Source organism: Coregonus lavaretus, assembly GCF_964263955.1.
Source record: "Coregonus lavaretus genome assembly, chromosome: 9".
NCBI classification, from domain to species: Eukaryota; Metazoa; Chordata; class Actinopteri; order Salmoniformes; family Salmonidae; genus Coregonus; species Coregonus lavaretus.
In genome coordinates, this window is record NC_139996.1 from 11,089,243 (window position 1) to 11,112,801 (window position 23,559).

The following is a 23,559-nucleotide window of genomic DNA, read 5'->3' on the forward strand; positions in this document are numbered from 1 at the left end:
GGCCAATGAGCCCACTGAAGTAGGTTACGTTTTATCTATAATTTCTTTTCATATGACAAGGATTGAAAATAATTTGCCAGTAGATTTTCGACTTGATTTATGATGATGACTGCTTGTTTAGCTTGCTAGCTAAGATGTTGAAAGTATGATGTTGACCTGATCAGTCCAATCAAAGCTACAGTAGATATAATGTGATTTGACGTCATTTTATCTGTGGCCAATGACCTTGAGCCTTCTTGGATGGGCACTTCTAATGTAAATCTATGGCAGCACCCAAGGGGCTTGAATTTTTTTGCTCTCCCTGTAGATTTTGCGGTGACGTAGTGTCCCCATGAGTGACAGGACACTGAGCCAATCACGGCACAACTAGAGAACATTACCAACCCCTACGCTCTGTATTTTCCGCTGGCTGCCCCACCACCACAGAAAGCACTGAGCTAGGCTGAAAAACCTGCATTTTGGAGATGCCTTAGTTCGTATGCAGCTTTATTAACTCAATGATTTTTATATTTCTTTTACATTGTTTGCAAACTGATATGTGACACATATTAATGCCAAAATAACATGCAAAACAGGCAACAACAAAAAAAAAATTGCCCCACCTGCCCTGAATGACGGGTCGCCACTGAATATACTGAAGAAATATATAAACGCAACATGTAAAGTGTTCGTCCCATGTTTCATGAGCTGAAATAAAAGATCCCAGAAATGTTCCATATGCACAAAAATATTATTTCTCTCAAATGTTGTGCACAAATTTGTTTACATCCCTGTTAGTGAGCATTTTTCCTTTGCCAAGATAATCCATCCACCTGACAGGTGTGGCATATCAAGAAGCTGATTAAACAGCATGATCATTACACAGATGCACCTTGTGCTGGGGACAATAAAAGGCCACTCTAAAATGTGCAGTTTCGTCAAAAAATGCATTGCCACAGTTGTCTCAAGTTGAGGGAGGATGCAATTGGCATGCTGACTACAGGAAGGTCCACCAGAGCTGTTTCCAGATAATGTCATGTTAATTTCTCTACCATAAGCCGCCTCCAACATAGTTTTAGAGAATTTAGGCAGTACCTCCAACCGGCCTCACAACCACAGACCACATGTAACCACGCCAGCCCAGGACCTTCACGTCCGGCTTCTTCACCAGCGGTATCATCTGAAACCAGCCACCCCGACAGCTGAAGAATTTCTGCACAAACTGTCAGAAACCATCTCAGGGAAGCTCATCTGCAAGCTGGTCATCCTCACCAGGGTCCTGACCTGACTGCAGTTCGGCAACTTAACCGACTTCTGTGGACAAATGCTCACATTCGATGGCCACTGGCACGCTGGAGAAGTGTGCTCTTGGGATGCTCTGCATCAACGTGTAAAACGGTGCTTCCAGTTCCCGCCAATTACCAGCAACTTTGCACAGCCATTGTAGAGGAGTGGGACAACATTCTACAGGCCACAATCAACAGCCTGATCAACTCTATGCGAAGGAGATGTGTCATGATGCATGAGGCAAATGGTGGTCACACCAGATACTGACTGTTTTTTTTATCCACTCCCCTACCTTAAAAAGAAAAAAGTATCTGCCACCAACAGATGCATATCTATATTCCCATTAATGTGAAATCCATAGAAATCCATAGAGGAAGGCCCTAAAAATTGTCAAAGACTCCAGCCACCCTAGTCATAGACTGTTCTCTCTGCTACCACACGGCAAGCGGTATCGGAGCACCAAGTCTAGGTCCGAAAGGCTTCTTAACAGCTTCTACCCCCAAGCCTGTGTAGCTCAGTTGGTGGAGCATGGTGCTTGCAATGCCAGGGTTGTGGGTTAGATTCCCACGGGGGACCAGTATGAAAATGTATGCACTCACTAATTGTAAGTCGCTCTGGATAAGAGCGTCTGCTAAATGACTAAAATGTAAAAATGTAAGCCATAAGACTCCTGAACAGCTAATCATGGCTACCCGGACTATTTGCGCTGCTGCTGCTGCTACTCTGTTTATTATCTATGCATAGTCACTTTAACTCTACCCACATGTACATATTACCTCAATTACCTTGACTAACCGGTGCCCCCACACATTGACTCTGTACAGGTACCCCGTGTATATAGCCTCCCTGCTGTTATTTTATTTTACTGCTGCTCTTCAATTATTTTTATTTTTTACTTAACACTTTTTTTTCCTTCTTAAAACTGCATTGTTGGATAAGGGCTTGTTTGGCGCATGTGGCAAATAACATTTGATTTGATTTGATTAGGGCATAATTAATTTATTTCAATTGACTGATTTCCTTATATGAACTGTAACTCAGTAAAATCGTGGAAATTGTTGCATTCATATTTTTGTTCAGTGTCCATAGCTAAATAAATAACAGCAACAAGATACAACAACTGGTAATCCCATCTAATTTAGCACTTTTAAGACACTTATAAAAGTGCAATACAATTTACAGCTGTTATTTGAATGCCATTTAGTTTTTCCAAACCTTTCAAAGCCATGGGCTGTATGTTCAAAACACATAACAACGAGGACTGCACTGCTTATGGATAACAATTAGTCCTTGATTGGTGAAGCGACGTACCGTTTTTAATAGGCCTGCACACCAATCAAAAGCAACTAATATTGGCGCGTCTTCTTACTACTCCGCACTAGGAAACTCGGATATTTTCGACTTGCTAACTGGTTGTAGTTATACACATGCCGCGTTCAACAAAACATCAAGTCGGAAAATTCAGAGTTTCCTAGTTCCGAATAGAAGATGAACGCGGCATTTGTTGCAGAAATTGTGCGAATCCTCCCATTTGATGACGTCAGATTCGGCTTCGACAAGCTGGTGGTGCCTGAAGAAAAGATGGCGGATCATGAGGAGCAGTTATCTGATGAGGAGAAGGTAAGATGTCGTTTTTTTCATCTCTTGATTGGATTGGAGGACATATGATATCATGTAGGTATGTGTATGCGTTTATTTTAAAAATATGAATCTACTGTGCATAAAAGCTGGATAAACAGACCGCGATTTTCGCTCTGCTAGTCTATATTTTTAGCTCGGCAGCCTCTGCCCAACTTCCGCTCCTTTGCGAATCTCAAATGGAGACTCCTTGTACGGTCCTAACTCTGAAATAGGAACTATGCAGCATAAAACAAATAAACCAACGCTAACCTCTCACCTTCCTAATCGTGAACCTTGTAACCAACGCCGAGCTTTCATTTGTTTCTGTATCGCTTTGTGTGATCATGTCTTCAACTTCTCACGAATGAGCAGCTAACATTTAAGCTAGTCACCACCTCGATCTCTACACGCCCTGTTAGCGTTCTGTCTTTTTTTGTTGTTGCATGATATATACTGATCGTGTGCAATTTACTGATGTTTGTGTGTGACAGATATGACTGTAGTGTTCAATCTCAGATTTAAATATAACTAAGCCAAACTGGTTAGCATGATAGCATTGCCACTAGAAGGCTAGCTAAGCTGACATGACAACAGTAGCGCGGGTTGGCTGTATATTCTAATTTCCTTAAAAGGAATAGCAGTAAATTAACCAACGCACTGCACAAGAAATTACTTCAGATCAATGCTCAACATTATTCAGATTCAACTAGTTTGTCCACAACATCTTAACGTCAGAAGTGTATTAGGATTTTGACAGGGCATCGTCCAACGGGTGTGGCTCCCTCTTCCCCATCAGTCACAGACATTAGTTAATCATGCTAGCGCGTTAATTAATGTGAGGACTGAGCCACCATATGTCGCCGTGATGTAATGTAACATTTCCAGTTCTGTCAGGTTTACCCCCACACCTGACCCAGTAAACCACAAGTTTAAGTCTAGGTGGCTTCACTCATGATATCCCCACACATATTTTAGCTAGCTAACGTTAGCTACAGTGCATCACTGTTGTCAGGTAGTACGAATACAATACAAGTAATGCTATTTAGACCATGTATTTTGCGTTAGTCTTCTCATGCTAGGGAAACTTTCAGCAGCCAACCATCTGTTCTAGTGTCTCAAATGAATTTATCTAAAGACGTGCCTTCAGAAAGTATTCATACCCCTTGACTTATTCCACATTTTGTTGTTATAGCCTGAATTGAAAATGGGTAAATAGATTTTCTTTCTCACCCATCTACAAACAATACCCCATAATGACAAAGTGAAAACATGTTTTTCGAAATTTATGGAAAATGAACTACATTAATATCTAATTTACATATGTTTCACACCCCTGAGTCAATACTTTTGTAGAAGGACCTTTGGCAGTGATTAAAGCTGTGAGTCTTTTTTTTAAATGTGTCAAATTGGTTGTTGATCATTGCTAGACAATAATTTAATGTCTTAACATAGATTTTCAAGTAGGTTTAAGTCAAAACTGTAACTCGGCCACTCACGAACATTCACTGTCATCTTGATAAGCAACTCCAGTGTAGATTTGGCCTTGTTTTAGGTTATTTTCCTGCTGAAAGGTGAATTCATCTCCCAGTGTCTTGTGGAAAGCAGACTGAACCAGGTTTTCCTCTGAATTCTGCCTGTCCTTAGCTCCATTCCGTGTCTCTTTTATCCTGAAAAACTCCCCAGTCCTTAAAGATTACAAGGATACCCATAACATGATGCAGCCACCACTATCCTTGAAAATATGGAGAGTGATACTCCAAACATAACACTTTGTATTTAGAACAAGAAGGACACATTTTTTTGCAGTATTACTTTAGAGCCTTGTTGCAAACAGGATGCATGTTTTGGAGTATTTGAATTCTGTACAGGCTTCCTTCTTTTCACTCTGTCAATTAGGTTAATGTTGTGGAGTAACTATGTTGATCCATCCTCAGTTTTCTCCTATCACAGCCATTCAACTCTAACTGTTTAAAAGTCACCATTGGCCTCCTAGTGAAATCCCTGAGTGGTTTCCTTCCTCTCCGGCAACTGAGTTATGAAAGACACCTGTATCTTTGTAGTGACTGGGTGTATTGATACACCATCCAAAGTGTAATTAATAGCTTCACCATGCTCAAAGGGATATTCAATATCTGCTTTATTTTAATTTTTACCCATCTACCAATAGGTGCCCTTCTTTGCGAGGCATTGGAAAACCTCCCTGGTATTTGTGGTTGAATCTGTGTTTTAAATTCACTGCTTGACTGAGGGACCTTAAAGGTATGTTTGTTGATCATTGCTAGACAATAATTTAATGTCTTAACATAGATTATTGAGGAAGTCATTCATGAGATGAGGAAGTCATTCATGTTAAACACTATTATTGCACACAGGGTCCATGCAACTTATGTGACTTGTTAAGCACATTTTTTATTTAGGCTTGCCATAACAAAGGGGATGAATACTTATTGACTCAAGACATTTCTGCTTTAAAAAAATACATTTTCAGTAAAAATGTGTAAAAATCGAATTCCACTTTGACATTTATGGGGTATTGTGTATAGACCAGTGACCAAAAAAATATAAATGTAATCCATTTAAATTCAGGCTGTAATGCAACAATGTGGAAAAAGTCAAGGTGTGTGAATACTTTCTAGAGGGACTGTATCTGAGGAGCTAATGAGATGTTTCTTTAATGTGTTTTGACACTTGCCTTGTCTCGTTATCAAGCATCCCTTGACAGCCAGCTAGCTGTCAGGAAACCGCTGCCACGGGTGTAATGCAAAAGTCATAAACAAGTCCCTTTTTTAAATAACCAGATTGACAAACAAGTTATTTGTGAGACCTTATATTTGCTGCTAGGGACTGATCTTTATCTCTCGGCGGTGGGGGATGACTTTTTCAGCTTTCGGCTTTCCTAACCATTAACATCACTGTGATATTTAGGGAAGACAAAGTTGCCCCTCTGGGTTTTAGTGAATATTTGAACAAACAGAATGTCTTAATCTTTAAATGATTTAGGAAGGAAGAGTCAACGCCGTAGTCGCCAAGCCATTTTTCCTTCAAGTGCCCTTGCAGTGCAGGCCTGTCAGCTTCCCTGTTACGGCAGAGACGAGCATCAGAGGAGATTAGCATTAGTCTGTTTATGCTCCACTTGAGAGATGCTACTGAATGTATTGTATCCTACCGCTGTAGCTTAGCACTGCCAGATGCGTAGTTGCGTACATGTCATCTTTTAAAATGCCAGTCTGTGTTGATGTACCCAAGTGAGGGTTGAACTTGATCAAAGTGACAGAGCGTACAATGGAAAAGCCATAGCGAGAGACAATGCAGTGGTTCGTCTTTCAGAGCCCAGTGATTGCAACAGTATGGCCTAGCCTAATGGCATAGAAGGCTTTCAGGCGTAGCCTACTGAATGTAGTAGGCCTATGTATGCCTAGTTCATTGAGTGGGCTGGAGAAGATTGCCTATAGATGGGTTCATATGGGAAAGTTAAGTGCAGCCTCACAGAGCCAGTAGCAATCAAGCTTGTAAACCACAGATATAACTACCAAAGCTCAGCCCCAAGGCTGTCTGTCTGGTGTCGTCCTCCCACACCTACTTGACTACTCTCACTGTCTGCAAGTGTCTACTCCACCTTAACTTTTAGTGACCTATTTTAAGCCTCAGCCATTTAACATGGCTTTCTTTTGAAACTAAGAACAATGTGTTTGGGTGTTAGTCATTTAGCCTAAGTAATCTTATACTTTTTACTGGAGATTGTTGTCAAGTAGCCTACTATAATAAACAAAGAATGGTTATCATGGCTGGACTTATAGCCACACATCATGATTTCTGTAGGATTGGTCTATTTCTCCTGTGTGTTTTTGTGAAGAATGCTGGGCCTAAGGAACACTACTTGTCTGTGCGTGTCTTCCCTGTTGTCATAGATTTGGATGTACAGGAGAAACAACCCCAGTGGTGCTATTCAGTCTGCAAACAGCTCCACATATAGCATGGGCCTGCTACAGTATGACTCTGGGGTGGAAGTACTCAAGATCTGTTCATTCCAGTCTTCACAATCAATTTGCTGTGCTGCCTCTGGATTTCTTATCTTGGCAGCAGGGTGCTTTAGCCACCCAGCCCAAAGCAACATTCAGGGCTGCAGTGCAAACAGTAGGGCCCTATAAAATCTGCTGTTAGCGATAATGCTAATGATAACTGTCTGCTGGTAGATAACTGTCTGCTCAATTAAATGTTAACTACAATGTAGCCTATGCCTACCTGGCAGAATTATATCATGATTATTTGCATCAATCCAGTGGCCATTTCTTTTGAAAACTCTGCAATCACATGGGTTCTATAGAAACACCGCTAACCAAACAACGGTCTCTGGCTGGTGTGTACTGGCATTAAAGGGTAACTACAACCCAATTTCAACATTTCCTAGATTTTTCCCAGACCTCAAGTGGTCTCCTGTTGTGGTTTAAGTTTTTTATTTTAAGTGTGATTTTTCTTATAGAGCGAAAACCTGAAAAACACAATGGAAATTTGGGGAAAAATTAAACAGAATCAGGCAAAAAATTTAACATTTTATAGGGCCCTAAAACGGCAATAACATTCAGTTGAAACAAGAATGAACTAGCCTAAGTCTGAATTTGTTTAGGTGTCGGGCAGTAGTATTGGTAAGGGAAACACTAATTGCATTTGTCAAACTAACCGTAACAAGACCAAGGGCTAGAATGCCACTGGTCTCAAGTTGTGTCCAAAGCTGAAGAATTGTGTAAGAATGACAGAGATTATATACAGCTCAAAGGTAGACATTTTGGTGTTTGTGTCCTTTGCCCCATTTATTTTAGAGGTTCTGGTCCAGTTACTTCCAGGGACATTGTGGAGACGGTGATGTTTCTCTTCTTTATATGTGCCTATTCTTCCCATCGCCTCAATGGTTGTGACAGGACAGAAGACCCTATGCTGGCTACGCATGTACTGTTTTTCTTGTTGTAGTTGTACTGTGCTCAAGGCGCCTATTCATATATCACAAATATGGGGATGGATGGAGAGGTGCCAGGATGGAGGATTTAGTTCCCTGGAGAATACATCTATAGGATGCCTGCAGGGCAGATTATACTCTCCTTCCTCCTCTCATGGTTTAGGGTTCTGGAGTGTCCTGATAAGAGGTGGGATTCTGGGATTAGGGATGGTGCTCTAGAGCTGTGTGTTTTTTGGAATAACAGATGCTCCTGGGAGTGTGAATGTGGGGAAACCGAAACACATCACTGGAGGACAGAGAACACAGAGAGAACAGCTGGTGACTGTCTGCCCAAGAGCTTACAAAGACGAGGCTCCTGCAGGGGGTCTCTCTGTCTGTGTGGCTTTGTGAGTTTGTTCATACTGTGTGTGTGTGTGTGTGTGTGTGTGTGTTAGGCTATCGTGTAGACCGAAGTGTGTTTTATAAGATTATAGTGAGTAGGGTGGGTGGCTAATTCCATAGCCAAATGTGAAACTAAAAGATTGTCCTTTGTTGGGAGTTGATTGAAGTGTCAAAAGCAAAATCCTCCTCAGTGCTGGTCTGTTCTCAGCGTTCCTGTGAAATGACCTCCGTGTGTTTGCCTGCCCGCCTGGGAGTGGGTGTGATCCAAACCTAGCGCCACAAGATCAAGTACTTTATTCTGTGGACACGACAGCTCCAGCTCTCACACCAAACAGCCAGTTAGTCAGAGGCAGAGCAGCATCTCTAATGAAGGGCATGGTACAGATATAAAGGTTGCCACCATCCATGTTTGTCTAAATACAATCCGTTGGGTGGTGTAATAGTGTAGTTATTCAGATTATCTTGATGAATGATTTTTGTCTCTGACGCCAAGTGATTCTCATCTTAAACGTCGACTACTAGATTGTCCAGCTGCAGCCATATGAGGCATTAGGCCTTTACTAAACATACTAAGTATCCAAGTAATGGTTGATCCTTTCCTCACGTCTCCTTTCTACTGATGTTACTGCAAGGTAGACGGTAGCACTCAATGAAACACAACCTATTCACTTACCCTTTAGCTTTGAATAATATGATCATTAGCTGTCAAATTAAAGCGAGTGTCTGAAGTCTGAATTTCCTTCAGCGCCTTTGTCTCAGGCTAGCCCTACAGAGATGACACCAGTGCTCCCCTTGCCCCAGGCTACCTCTGCCTTTCTGAAAACTCTGACCTATGCTTGTCCTGTACAACTGTGGTCCTTCCGCGGGGTGCTGAAATTCATACTTTTAATAAACTTTTTATTGAATACAACCACCGACTTTTCCTCATTTGTGTTGCTCAACTCGGCGTGAATGCGCTTGTGCCAATTGAATCTCAGTTTACGTAGTACATCAAGGCCGCTACGTCTCCAGTTGAGCAACACCAATTAGGTGTATTAAAAGTATGAATTTCAGCACCCAGCATAAGGACCGCAGTTGTACATGACAAGCATAGGTACAGGTAAGCGTTTTCAGAATTGAACATTTTACCAGTATCGACTGGTGGTGACTCAATGTTGTCGCTAGCAAATCGCACTGCCAGTTATCAGTACTGCCAGTTATCAGTACTGCCAGTTATCAACTCTGCCTCGCTATAAGAGAACGGATTTGAGCGTTCCTCAACTAGTGTAAACGAAGCATAGCAGATAACACTGCAGCGCCACTATGGGGCTTTCAAGGAAAGTTTATTTACATTGCTCTGAGGTATAATAAGGGAGGCCTGATCCAAATGGCTCCTCCGTAGGGATTTTAGCAATGAACACTTTTTCCCAGAGCAAGACCAGCAGCAACGAAGACACACACACACGCAAGAATCCCAGAGCACCTCTCTTGCTCTCACCATATCATCACTCATTAGTGAGAATCAATCTGCAGCTGCGCTGAGCTCCAAAGCTCTCATACACACCACTAATAAGGGCCCAAGGGAGAGACACACACCACCTCCTCCCCCCTCACTTTCCCAGCCTGTCAGGCCAGGGGGGGTGGGGAACAGGGACGATGGACTAGCCAAGCCACATGCCAAGCCCTACCCTGTCAGAGAGAGGGAGGGGTGCACTTCACTACTAGGCTCCTCAGCACATTTTCATGCCCTTATATGGTCATGAGCCACCAGGGGAGGGAGGGGCTACCCGCCCCGCGCTGTCAGTTTCACATGTGACCTCCAAACAGGAAATGTTGTGGTACAGCAGTGGAGAAGTGGGGGACAGACAGTTATGTTATAAAGAGAGGACAACTCTGGGTGCACAGTGGCTGAGAATTGTGGTTGTAAACCCACTGTATTTGTCTATGCTTTGGGCTCAACAACAGAAAATACAGTTCTCGTCAGTCCTCATTAGATGCTTATCTGAGAGACTGTAACTTAAAAGCATGTGAATGGGGTCAACACTTCTTGAACCAGTGGTTGCTTGCATGTTTCGCACTTCCCCTTATTGACAAGGTGTTTAATAACTGATTAACATAATCACGATAAGAGGGGATAACCCTCCTACTGAAACCAAGTCAAGTCAAACCAAAGCCAAATGACCACAGATGGATAAAAACCTGATATCTCTATCATTGCAATATTACAAATAAATTACTTTATACAACAAACAGTTTGTTTTAACCTCGGAAATCATTGCACACGCTATGGAACAGCAGAGTATGTATAACATTTTTGTATGTTTATTTGATAGATCAGGATGAAAGAGGAGAGTGTGCTGAAATGGCAGTGGGCCGGATTTGAACCACCCACATTATTATTTTACCACAATGCTCCTCTGTTTCATAAACAAAACAATAACAAATAAGCTAGGGCGAACAGTGGCACTCTTTCCCCTTATGCGGATATCAGCTTTAAAGTGTCTGTCTTGCTGTTTTTGTAGGTACGCATAGCAGCAAACTTCGTCATCCACGCCCCACCGGGAGAGTTCAACGAAGTTTTCAATGGTGAGATTTTGTCAGTGTGTGGGGTTTATTTGTGAGTGTTTGTCTGTCTATGGACCAAAGTCAGGATACTAGTATGTGAGCACCACAGTTCTATCTGAAAGGGCATGAAGTCACAGCATCCTGATGAGTGTTTGTCACTTGAGCTGATATGACACAGATAAACCTTTGCATCTCGAAACCACACACTGCAGAACAGAGTTCTCTCTCAGTATCTCAACATTTCTGTCTCACACCCAAATGCGCTCTCTAGTCTTCTACTAGCCTGCTGCAAATAATTTCTAAGAGAGGGAGAGACTGAGTCCCCTGAGAGGGAGTCCTGTCTTTCTAATCAAAGTAGCTGGCCCATAATCCCCATCAGACCATGCACTATGCTACTAACATAACGCATTAATGACAGACGAGTCATCACAAAGGCCAGACTGAGGATGTTTCTCAATATGCATACTACCGTACTCCACACACTCATGCTCAGAGTGCATTCTCCGAGGACGTTCTCTTGAGTACGTTCTTGTGAGGACGAGAGTGTGGAGAACACATAAAACATTACATTTGAGAAAGCACTTGCACTCCGCATACACAAACCAAACGTTTTACTTTATTTTTTTTATTTTTTTATTTTTTTTTGTCATTTAGCAGACGCTCTTATCCAGAGCAACTTACAGGAGCAATTAGGGTTAAGTGCCTTGCTCAAGGGCACATCAACAGATTTTTCACCTAGTCGGCTCGGGGATTAGAACCAGCGACCTTTCGGTTACTGGCACAACGCTCTTACCCACTAAGCTACCTGCCGCGACCTACTTCATAATTATCAGCTAGATATATGTGAATCGTAATAATCTAGCTAGCCAGCGAGTTAAACAGGGAAAAATGACCTAAAACTAATTTTATGCAAGGTAGATGTACATTTTTCGTGGGTAGTTACCAATTGTTTGTGGCTATCTGGCTACCTAACAGTAGTAGCTAGCCAGTAAACCCTATTGACTTATGGGCTTGCGATCAGGTAAACATGGCAAAATTAACACCATGTATTTATTAAAGTATCAAGATAAAATATTGTAGTCAGGCAACATATGAGATGTGAATAGGCAACATTTCATTCCAAAGTCAGTGTATTTTCACTCGCTTTAGCTCCCAAAAAAAAGAATATGTGCGTAATTGTTTTACGTGGTTGCATCATATTTCTTAGCATACTTTCGGTTGAAGCTTGCATCGATGTATGCTTCAAAATATGTAAAAACAGAATACGCATTCAAGAAGTGCCCTCCGTGCTCCGTTTCGCATACTTTGATATGGACTCATACTCCGACCATCCCGTGCTCCGAGCACGGTAGTATGCATTTTGAGAAACACCCTGACTCTCTGGGTCATACAGTCAGTAGGGCAGCCCTGCCTTGAGGCCTCAGCCCAGTGCGTTTATATGCAAAAGGGCCGACCGGACAGGGACAAAGACCCAGGGACTATTTAGCACATTGACACACAGTAAAACACTGCCTCCCAGTTAAAGTGGTGACTTAGAAGTGGGGGCTTAAAGAGACACTATTTTGTGGGGGTGGGGATTCCGAGGGCTATGCGTGTGTACTCCTGCCCCTGTCTGTGATTAGCTTTGTGACCTCTAAGTGCCTCCTTATCGCAGCCCCACACACACACACACACACACACACTGTGTCACTGCTTCCCCTTTCATTTCTTTTGATTTCACAGCCCTTTACAGTGTGTCAACTTGCCATGGCTGGTTTAGCTTCATCCTAGGGCTCTCAATTCAATTTCAATTTAAGGGGCTTTATTGGCATGGGAAACATGTTTACATTGCCAATGCAAGTGAAATAAACAAGGGAAATAAACAGTCAAAAATGAACAGTAAACATTACACTCAAGAATTATAGACATTTCAAATGTTATTATTGTCTATGTACAGTGTTGCAACAATGTGCAAATAGTTATTGTATGAAAGGGAAAATAAATAAACTGATAAATATAGATTGTATTTACAATGGTGTTTGTGCTCCACTGGTTGCCCTTCTCTCTCTGTGTGTCTGTGATGAAAGTGTAATCCCCATGCTAGCACTGTGACTGGAATGTGTATGTATAATGGAGAGGAATGTGATTTGATGTGAATCCTCCTGTGTGTCTGTGTGTGTGTCTGTGTGCTGTAGGTTTCTGAGCTCTGACGTGTGGTTCTGTACTTCCCACAGATGTACGATTGCTGCTCAACAATGACAATTTGCTCAGGGAAGGTGCAGCACAGTAAGTAATGAAATATAGACCAGTGGTCTGCTCACGTCATAAACTATCCAACAGAATGAGTATATTATTAACCAACTGAGAAGATGAGACCTTTGTTTCTCCAGGAAATAATTGACTATTGTACCTGTTTCTGTCTGTTTCTTTAGTGCTTTTGCACAGTACAACGTGGACCAGTTTACACCGGTGAAAATAGAGAAATATGAAGAACAGGTACGCTAAACACCATGACTTATAGGAAATTAATACAGCGAAACAAGACATGCATGTATTTCAACTATCCACAGCCCTTATAGAGTCAAAGCCTATGGATACTAGTGACTCCTGACCTGGTATCATCAGAAACAAACCGCTATAGGGATAAACAGCGCTAGTCATGGGTTCTAAGAATAACTACAAAAATGAATGAAGCCTAGCATCTTCAGACCTGCCTTAGGGATCATGTCTAATTGAATGGACGGAATAATATAAGCCTTGTTGCATATTGATTGTATTTTTCCTATGTTTTATACACAAACAATAATTCCTCTTCTAGTACTATGGTGGTACTATTCCAGTTCAGTGTGGTTGTGATGTTGCCTAGGTAACACAGTGATACATCAATAAATGTTCTGGTTAGCACACACTAGAATGAGTGTCAGGGATGGTCACACCTCTTTTCCTCTTTCCCTCCCTTTCTCCCCTTTTTGTCTCCCTCTTCTTGCCTTCCTACGGATCCTCTCTGTCTCTGTCTGTCTCTCTCTCTCTCTGTCTGTCTCTCTCTCTCTCTCTGTCTCTCTCTGTCTCTCTCTGTCTCTCTCTGTCTCTCTCTGTCTCTCTCTGTCTGTCTCTGTCTGTCTCTGTCTGTCTCTGTCTGTCTCTGTCTGTCTCTCTCTCTGTCTGTCTGTCTCTCTCTCTGTCTGTCTGTCTCTCTGTCTGTCTCTGTCTGTCTGTCTGTCTCTGTCTGTCTGTCTCTCTCTGTCTCTGTCTGTCTCTGTCTGTCTGTCTCTCTCTGTCTGTCTCTGTCTGTCTGTCTGTCTCTGTCTGTCTCTCTCTCTCTGTCTGTCTCTGTCTGTCTCTGTCTCTGTGTCTCTCTCTCTCTCGCTCTGTCTCGCTCTCTCTGTCTCTCTGTCTGTCTCTGTCTGTATGTCTCTCTGTCTCTGTCTGTCTCTGTCTGTCTCTGTCTGTCTGTCTGTCTGTCGCTCTCTCTCTGTCTGTCGCTCTCTCTCTGTCTGTCGCTCTCTCTCTCTGTCTGTCTGTCTGTCGCTCTCTCTCTCTGTCTGTCTGTCGCTCTCTCTCTCTGTCTGTCGCTCTCTCTCTGTCTGTCTGTCACTCTCTCTCTCTCTGTCTGTCTGTCTGTCTGTCTGTCTGTCTGTCTGTCTGTCGCTCTCTCTGTCTGTCTGTCTGTCTCTCTCTCTGTCTGTCTCTGTCTGTCTGTCTCGCTCTCGCTCTGTCTCGCTCTGTCTGTCTGTCTCTCTCTCTCTGTCTCGCTCTCGCTCTCTGTCTCGCTCTCGCTCTCTGTCTCGCTCTCTCTCTCTGTCTCGCTCTCTCTCTCTCTCTGTCTCGCTCTCTCTCTCTGCCTCGCTCTCTCTCTCTGTCTCGCTCGCTCTCACTCTCTCTGTCTCGCTCTCACTCTCTCTCTCTCTCTGTCTCTCTCTCTGTCTCGCTCTCTGTCTCGCTCTCTCTGTCTCGCTCTCTCTCTATATCTAGGTCTTAATCACAGAGCATGGAGACTTGGGCAATGGGCGGGTCCTGGACCCTAAAAACAAGATCTCCTTTAAGTTTGACCACCTGAGGAAGGAAGCCAGTGACCCGCGGCCCCACGATGTGGATGGAGCCATGGAGGGCTGGAGGAGTGCTGTGGATGGTGCTGTCCGGGCCTACGTCAAGGAGCACTACCCCAGCGGAGTCTGCACCGTACGTCTGGGCTGCATAACACCATCTCCTTCCTGATCCTGTGCTGTTGAATTTGTCATTTGATCATGTAAAATGCGAATTTGATAACTGAGTTCACTGGAAATGTGTCAAATCTCGCCTTAGATTTACGGCAAAACCATAGACGGACATCAAACCATCATCGTGTGTATCGAGTGTCATCAGTTTCAACCAAAAAACTTCTGGTATGTATGGATTTTAGAATCAAAGATGCCATATGAATTAAGTATGTTTGTGGTTTTAGATTTCTAATCATGTAAATGGCTTTAAACTCTCTCCAGGCAGAATAAAAAAATGTTTAGCCTATAAACTTTCTATTGTCTGGTTTACACGCTAAACACTTCAAACACCATCTTAGCTTGCTTTGTTCGGTACTTGGCTAACCAGTGCCTGTTGGTTTAGAGATTGTTGGCCTCCCATTACCTTGTTGAGCCAGCCCTGATCAGGTTCATATAATTGAATAAGGGCCGTGCCAATCCTCTTTGCAGTGGGTTTTACTGAGCTTAGGGCTCCCTGAGTGTAATGATCTTACAGCTTCTGTACAAGATCTGATACCTCTTAGGAAAGACTCTGCTGTGTAGTGGAGAGAGGGGGATTGAGAGACAACACTCAACACAGACCCACTTTGAGAGCTTGTAGATGTACTAAATACTTAATTTCTTCTCTCTTTGTAAAGGAACGGACGTTGGAGGTCAGAGTGGAAATTCACAATCGGCTCCTCCACCACTCAAGTGGCTGGCATCATGAAAATCCAGGTGTGTGTGTGGGCATGATTGCGTGTAAGGCAATTGAGTTCCAGACAATCGCACACTAATCACACGCTTCTCTCTGTCTGGTTGTAGGTTCATTACTATGAAGACGGCAACGTTCAGCTGGTCAGCCACAAAGAGGTCCAGGAGTCGATGTCCATTTCTGTGAGTACATCACTAAACATACATGTGGAAAAACACCCATTAAAACATGTACATGCACGTTAGTATGTATGTACAGTACCAGTCAAAAGTTTGGACACATCTACTCATTCAAGGGCTTTTTTTTTTTTTTTTTACTGTTTTCTACATTGTAGAATAATATTAAAGACATCAAAACTATGAAATAACACATGGCATCATGTAGTAACCAAAAAAGTGTTAAACAAATCAAAATAGATTTTAGATTCTTCAAAGTAGCCTTGATGACAGCTTTGCACACTCTTGGCATTCTCTCAACCAGCTTCACCTGTAATGCTTTTCCAACAGTCTTGAAGGAGTTCCCAGATATGCTGAGCACTTGTTGGCTGCATTTTTTTGTGTGTATTTTACACCCTTTTTCTCCCCAAATTCGTGGTATCCAATTGGTAGTTACAGTCTTGTCCCATCGCTGCAACTCCCGTACGGACACGGGAGAGGCGAAGGTCGAGAGTCCTCCGAAACACAACCCAACCGAGCCGCACTGCCTCTTGACACAGTGCCCGCTTAACCTGGAAGCCAGCCGCACCAATGTGTCGGAGGAAACACCGTACACCTGGCGACCTAGTCAGCGTGCACTGCGCCCGGCCCACCACAGGAGTCGCTAGTGCGCGATGGGACAAGAACATCCCTGCCGGCCAAACCCTCCCCTACGCTGGGCCAATTGTGCGCCACCCCATGGGTCTCCCGGTCGTGGCCGGCTGCGACAGAGCCTGGACTCGAACCAGGATCTTTAGTGGCACAGCTAGCACTGCGATGCAGTGCCTTAGACCACTGCGCCACTCGGGAGGCCCCACAAATTAACTTTTAACAAGGACAGATTTGTTAATTGAAGAGTGTGCAAAGCTGTCATCAAGGCAAAGGGTGGCTACTTTGAAGAATCTTAAACATATATTTTGATTTGTTGTTTTTGGTTACTATATGATTCCATATGTGTTATTTCATAGTTTTGATGTCTTCACTATTATTCTACAATGTAGAACATATTAAAAATAAAGAACCCCTTGAATGAGTAGGTGTGTCCAAACTTCTGACTGGTATTGTATGTTTGACTATCCATGATTTGAACCTCTTGATTCACCTCCTGATTCCACTCTGTTCCTCTTCACTAGGACGAAGCTGCAACTGCAAAGGAGTTCGTTAAGATCATGGAGGCTGCAGAGAACGACTACCAGGTGTGTGGGATTGGAAAGCTTTGATATGGACACACATGCATATAAAGTAGTTGCTGTAACATTTAGTACACAAGATACTGAAGCATCATCGTTTGCCACTAGTGTGCCCTCAACATTACTAGAATTACTAGTCACATGGCACAAGTGTTGTTCTTATTCTTTTGTAATGTCAAAACACTGTCTCTGGAAACCGTCACCGTGTGACAATTCCTGTCAATTGTGGTTCTTATTGTGACACCCCAAAGTCCAGATTCATTTCGCTCTCCTCTCTTACCCCGTCAGACTGCCATCAACGAGAATTACCAGACCATGTCGGACACCACCTTCAAAGCCTTGCGCCGCCAGCTTCCCGTGACGCGCACCAAGATCGACTGGAACAAGATCTTGAGCTACAAGATTGGCAAGGAGATGCAGAACGCTTAAAAGCAAACAAAACAGAAAACCCCAACATTGCATGACTGGATTGTTGTATCGTCTTTGTACAAATTAGATTAATGGGGGCAAAAAAAGGTTTGGTCTCAGAAAAAAATGTCAAACATTATTACACTTATTAAGATGTCTACTTTTATGAATGCTTTTATACAGACACCGTTAAAAACATAATCTGTATAATACATAGATGATGATAATCATGATGTTGTTATTATTGGCAAAATAGAACGTGGAGGACGACGTAGTACATAAAGGAGAGGGCGGAGCGTCGTATGCAAAACAACCTGATATAATACGTCTCAATGTATGTGTGCAATATTTATAAATATGGTGGTGAGACCACACCTTTTCTTTGACCCAAAGAAAAACAATTCCAATTGTAATGATGAAACGATTATTTTTTGAAGAGTATCACTGTAAAATAAATTCAGAGTAGGACTTTATTGGCAAATACAGGATAAGAGAATCCTCTACTGTACAACACGGTTACTGTTTCAAATGACATCTTTTGCACAAGCGGTTAGTCACCTTTGCCAACGTCGACCACTCAATGTTCTTCTTGTTACACTTCATATTGGTACTCTCCCCACGGTTTGCCTCATGTGAAAATCTCAAGCTTGCGACCCTCCTGGCTAAACTGCAGTTTAACTCCCTGACTTCTGAACTGAACATTCATTTAGCAAAAAGGAGAATAACTGATACCTTGACAAGCTTAATTAACAATTAATTGCTACTAAATGTGGATAATGTTGAATTAAATTTACAATAAAAGGTACAAGTATAATTTTCTCCTCCAGTGCTTATTTTGTATTAAAATAGATCTGACTATTATAACATGACACATTGTAATATATATACCTGTATTAAACATCCTTGTCTGACGGTTTGGTGATTTATTTCCTTGATTAATTGTAATTCAGTCAACTGTGTTGCATTAAATGACACATTTTCTATTTACTAACTCCTACTTTGGACCAGTTTTTCACTCTTTTTAATGGAGTTTGAGAATGGCCACGTTCCAGGCTGCCTACAATGCAGATGTGTTGCATAGATTTGTTAGATTCCTGCAATTGATATTGGTTGTCCGCCTGCCACTAACACTAGTAGGCTTGTAACTGCGCGTGCATGGCTAGTTGAACGCAGGGCTAGTTGAACTCTTCATTAAGACAATGCTGAAACATCAAGCCATGGGTGAGTCAGTGCCACATTTTCATTTGTGCAGAAATCACAATGAAAGAAAATATATACAACTGTGGAATAAATTAAGAGACCACTGCACATTTTTCTTAAATCAGCATCTCTACATGTATGACAGCCATTCCATTCCAGTGTCTGTTGAATTCCAACACAGGCACACCTCATTCTACTGAATTAGGTACTGATTAGGTGATCACCTGAACCAAATCTTATTTAACAAGGAAAAGTATAAAAACCACTGCTGTGGTCATCACTATCCTCTTGCAATAGGACCAGCTGGATGGCAAAAACAGTGCTAATAGTACCTCAAAAGTAATATTAATCAAAAAGTAACCATTGACCATGCCAAAAGAGTTGAAAAGGAAAGTTTTGAGTGAGGAAAAGAAGGGTTAAATTCTGGCTTTACTGACAGAGGGATACAGTGAGCGTCAGGTTGCTTCCATCCTTAGAATTTCAAAGACGGCGGTTCATAAGAACAAGGTCAAGCAGCAGACATTGGGGACAACAAAGCTACAGACCGGCAGAGGGCGAAAACGACTCTACTGACCGGGATGACCGCCAACTCATTTGAATGTCACTCAACAACCGTAGGATGACATCAAGTGACCTACAAAAAGAATGGCAAACGGCAGCTGGGGTGAAGTGCACGGCGAGGACAGTTCGAAACAGGCTCCTAGGGGCAGGGCTGAAGTCGTGCAAAGCTAGAAAAAAGCCCTTCATCGATGAGAAGCAAAGAAGAGCCAGGCTGAGGTTTGCAAAAGACCATAAGGATTGGACCGTAGAGGACTGGAGTAAGATCATCTTCTCTGATGAGTCCAATTTTCAGCTTTGCCCAACACCTGGTCGTCTAATGGTTAGACGGAGACCTGGAGAGGCCTACAAGCCACAGTGTCTCGCACCCACTGTGAAATTTGGTGGAGGATCGGTGATGATCTGGGGGTGCTTCAGCAAGGCTGGAATCGGGCAGATTTGTCTTTGTGAAGGATGCATGAATCAAGCCACGTACAAGGTTGTCCTGGAAGAAAACTTGCTTCCTTTTGCTCTGACATTGTTTCCCAACTCTGAGGATTGGTTTTTCCGGCAGGACAATGCGCCATGCCACACAGCCAGGTCAATCAAGGTGTGGATGGAGAACCACCAGATCAAGACCCTGTCATGGCCAGCCCAATCTCCAGACCTGAACCCCATTGAAAACATCTGGAATGTGATCAAGAGGAAGATGGATGGTCACAAGCCATCAAACAAAGCCGAGCTGCTTGAATTTCTGCGCCAGGATTGGCATAATGTCACCCAACATCAATGTCAAAGACTGGTGGAGAGCATGCCAAGACGCATGAAAGCTGTGATTGAAAATAATGGTTATTCCAACAAATATTGATTTCTGAACTCTTCCCAAGTTAAAACATTAGTATTGTGTTAATTAAAAATGAACATGAACTTATTTTCTTTGCATTATTCGAGGTCTGACAACACTGCATCTTGTTTGTTATTTTGACCAGTTGTCATTTTCTGCAAATAAATGCTCTACATGACAATATTTTTATTTGGAATTTGGTAGAAATGTTGTCAGTAGTTTATGGAATAAAACAAAAAATTTACCCAAACACATACCTATAAATAGTAAAACCAGAGAAACTGATAATTTTGCAGTGGTCTCTTAATTTTTTCCACAGCTGTATATTGCAAATTCAACGGGCCGGGGTGGGAAATAGGCTTTTAGAAGTTCCGTCTTCATTTTATGAAAACCCATAGAACGTGAGAGAAATAGGCTACGGTTTCAATGGCAAATGGATGTCCTAAAATAATTGCCTCTGCATGAACCAAAACAATTATTTGTTATTTCAGGTTGTTTATCAAAGTCGGTTGGCGAACTCATTGGACCTGCTTTGTAGTATACCCCTCTGATATATATCTATTTGGTTCCACAAATGTGGAAGAAGTAGTGTTTACCATTGTACTGTAGGAACCCTATCAATATGACTTGGAAATCTGCTCAAAGTGACCGCAATGTATACTGAACAAAAATATAAATGCAACATTCAACAATTTTCAACGATTTTACTGAGTTACAGTTCATATGAGGAAATCAGTCAATTGAAATAAATTAATTTGGCCCTATACTATAGATTTCACATGACTGGGAATACAGATATGCATCTGTTGGTCACGGATACCTTAAAAGAAATGGTCCTCACAATGGGCCTCAGCATCTCGTCACTGTATTTCTGTGCATTCAAATTGCCATCGATAAAATGCAATTGTGTTCGTTGTCTGTAGTTTATGCATGCCCATACCATAACCCCAATGCCATGGGGCACTCTGTTCACAATGTTGACATCAGGAAATCACTCGCCCACACAACGCCATACACGTGGTCTGCGATTGTGAGGCCGGTCGGACGTACTGCCTAATTCTCTAAAAAGACATTGGAGGTGGCTTATGGTAGAGAAATTAACATTACATTCTCTGGTAACAGCTCTGGTGGACATTCCTGCAGTCAGCATGCCAATTGCACGCTCTCTCAAAACCTGAGACATTTGTGGCATTGTGTTGTGTGACAAAACTGCACATTTTAGAGTGGCCTTTTATTGTCCCCACCTGTGTAATTATGTTTCATCAGCTTCTTGATATGCCACACCTGTCAGGTGGATGGATTATCTTGGCAAAGGAGAAATGCTCATTAACAGGGATGTAAGCAAATGTGTGCACAACATTTGAGAGAAATAAGCTTTTTGTGCATATGGAACATTTCTGGGATCTTTTATTTCAGCTCATGAAACATGGGACCAACACTTTACATGTTGCATTTATATTTGTGTTCAGTGTAGGTAGCCTGGAACGTGGCCTCTGTGTAGGTTTTTTCACTTTACACTTTAATTCAAATCCCTCATATCTAAGTTACATAAATGTGCACATGTTGACCATATGATAGGGAGTAGCCTCCTGTAGCTCAGTTGGTAGAGCATGGTGCTTGCAACGCCAGGGTTGTGGGTTCGATTCCCGCGGGGGGCCAGTATGAAAAATGTATGCACTCACTAACTGTAAATCGCTCTGGATAAGAACGTCTCTTAAATGACTAAAATGTAGATAAAAATAAAATAAACTTTAGTAAATCAGTTTATGTGATGCTAAAAATTCAACAGATGAATTCATAGATAAAGGCTCTAGAGCAAACATACAGACAATGTAGTATTTGAGTACAGTATTGAACATAAAACGGGGGATCCCCAAAGCAGATGGATTCAAGATATGGTACACCTGAAAGATAACTGCTGACTGTGGCACGTATTCCCCCATACTTTATGAGGGGGAGGAGCCCTGACTTCATTCTAAAAGTGTATTTACTCTGAACGCAGTCTGATTTAATTTTCATCATGTCAGGTAATCAGCCGGTGGTATGCATAAAATATACATAAACAATGTATGGTTTTTTGACCAATATTAATACAATTTAAAAAAAAGGTTTTTTTTTGTGTTATCAAATAAATAATGTTTTAATATTTTCTAAGTATTGAACAATAGCTATAAACATTATCATACAGTAAAAACAGGGCATTGTATTATAGTCCCAGAATACACTGAGAATTTTAGAGAACCAGAGTATCATGGTTGAAAATGGGACAGGCTTAGAGCAACTCAAGTCCCCCATCGCCTGGTCTTGGACATACTTCTGGACAGTCTGGTTCTTTGTGATGCTATTTTTGGTTTACATTTAAGAGTGCCATTGAGATATAGCGACAATCTGACCGAAGGTGAGATAACTCTTGCATCAACGTGTATTTTGAATGACTTCAAAGTTTTATGTACTTGCTTGCTAGCTAGTGTGTGCATGCTAGCAGACACGTCTACAGTCTCGCTAGACAGATATAGCTATATCACAGATAGAACGACGAGAAAATTATAAATATATTTGGCTATATATGTATTTTTCTTCTCTAGCTTGTTAGGCTAGCTAGTTTGAGTAATTTAGAAAGAAAATGCAACTGATAGTGTTTTAACTGGCTTTCAAATAACTAATTTCAAGGTAAGGCAATTCAACCTGTTCGTTTTTGTGTGTGTATTGACTGAGTATGTGGACACTAAAGTTTCCATATTGTGGTGCTAACTTTGCTAGCTAGTTTAGCTAACTAGCAAAGCCATGTTCCAAATGTAATGGTCTTTCTTTACTAGCTAGCTACTACATGCATGCAGCCAGATTGTATGATAACTTTGCAGTTTAATTCATTGTTGCTTTGTAATTTTCCTAAACCCAGTTAGTAAAGCCACTACAGGACTAAACAGAGTAGAAGGAATATCTCATATTTGTAACTGTGTTTTATAGTGTTTGTAGCTAGCTGTCCTAATAGAACAACAGTCTGTATCAAATAGGGGCATAACATTGAAATATAAGATGTCTGAATGTGGGTAGCTGGCTCGTTATATGATTATGAAATGCTTAGTGTTTACTCACATATGTAACTGGTGACATGGCTAATGTATTTTTTGGATGCCATTTATGATTTCAGTAAAGGCTCAACAACCACTTGGTAGAAGGTCAGAATAAGTCATTGTTGTCTTGAGTGATAGCCAGCTTACTCATATGATTTTAATAGTTTTAATGTCAAAGTTGGCATTTGATTGTGGTTCCTTGGGAACAGCAGCTAGTCTCTCTTCTGTGGCAGTGTGGAGCGTGGTGAGGAACAGATGGAAGAATGTGCTCTTTCAGTGGGCCAGCTGGCTGGCTGAAGAGTGGAGAGCCAGGCAACGTTTAGATGGGATGGATAGATATATAGATAGATGGATAGATAGATAGATTATTAGTCACATGTACAGGGACGCATCTTATGCGCAGTGCTCCAACAGTGCAGGTCAAATGAAAAAGTAAAATAAA

At 42.0% G+C, this 23,559-nt stretch overlaps 1 protein-coding gene across 1 annotated transcript; it reads left to right on the forward strand.

The window, feature by feature from the left end:
• Window positions 1-2,811: 2,811 nt before the first annotated feature.
• Window positions 2,812-18,373, forward strand: LOC311134912 (F-actin-capping protein subunit alpha-2). The gene is made up of 10 exons (XM_084168677.1): window positions 2,812-2,886; window positions 10,720-10,783; window positions 12,976-13,027; window positions 13,174-13,237; window positions 14,714-14,920; window positions 15,044-15,123; window positions 15,615-15,693; window positions 15,781-15,852; window positions 16,998-17,060; window positions 17,343-18,373. The coding sequence occupies exons 1-10, from the start codon at window positions 2,848-2,850 to the stop codon at window positions 17,481-17,483; spliced, it is 861 nt and encodes a 286-aa protein (XP_084024803.1). The 5' UTR covers window positions 2,812-2,847; the 3' UTR covers window positions 17,484-18,373.
• The last annotated feature ends 5,186 nt before the right edge of the window (window positions 18,374-23,559 follow it).

Bases quoted from the DNA above. Each gene is read 5' to 3' on its own strand.
- LOC311134912 (XM_084168677.1), top strand. From the start codon at position 2,848: ATGGCGGATCATGAGGAGCAGTTATCTGATGAGGAGAAG. The intron at 13,028-13,173 runs GTAAGTAATGAA...CTGTTTCTTTAG, and splicing joins CTCAGGGAAGGTGCAGCACA to TGCTTTTGCACAGTACAACG. The intron at 14,921-15,043 runs GTACGTCTGGGC...ATCTCGCCTTAG, and splicing joins ACCCCAGCGGAGTCTGCACC to ATTTACGGCAAAACCATAGA.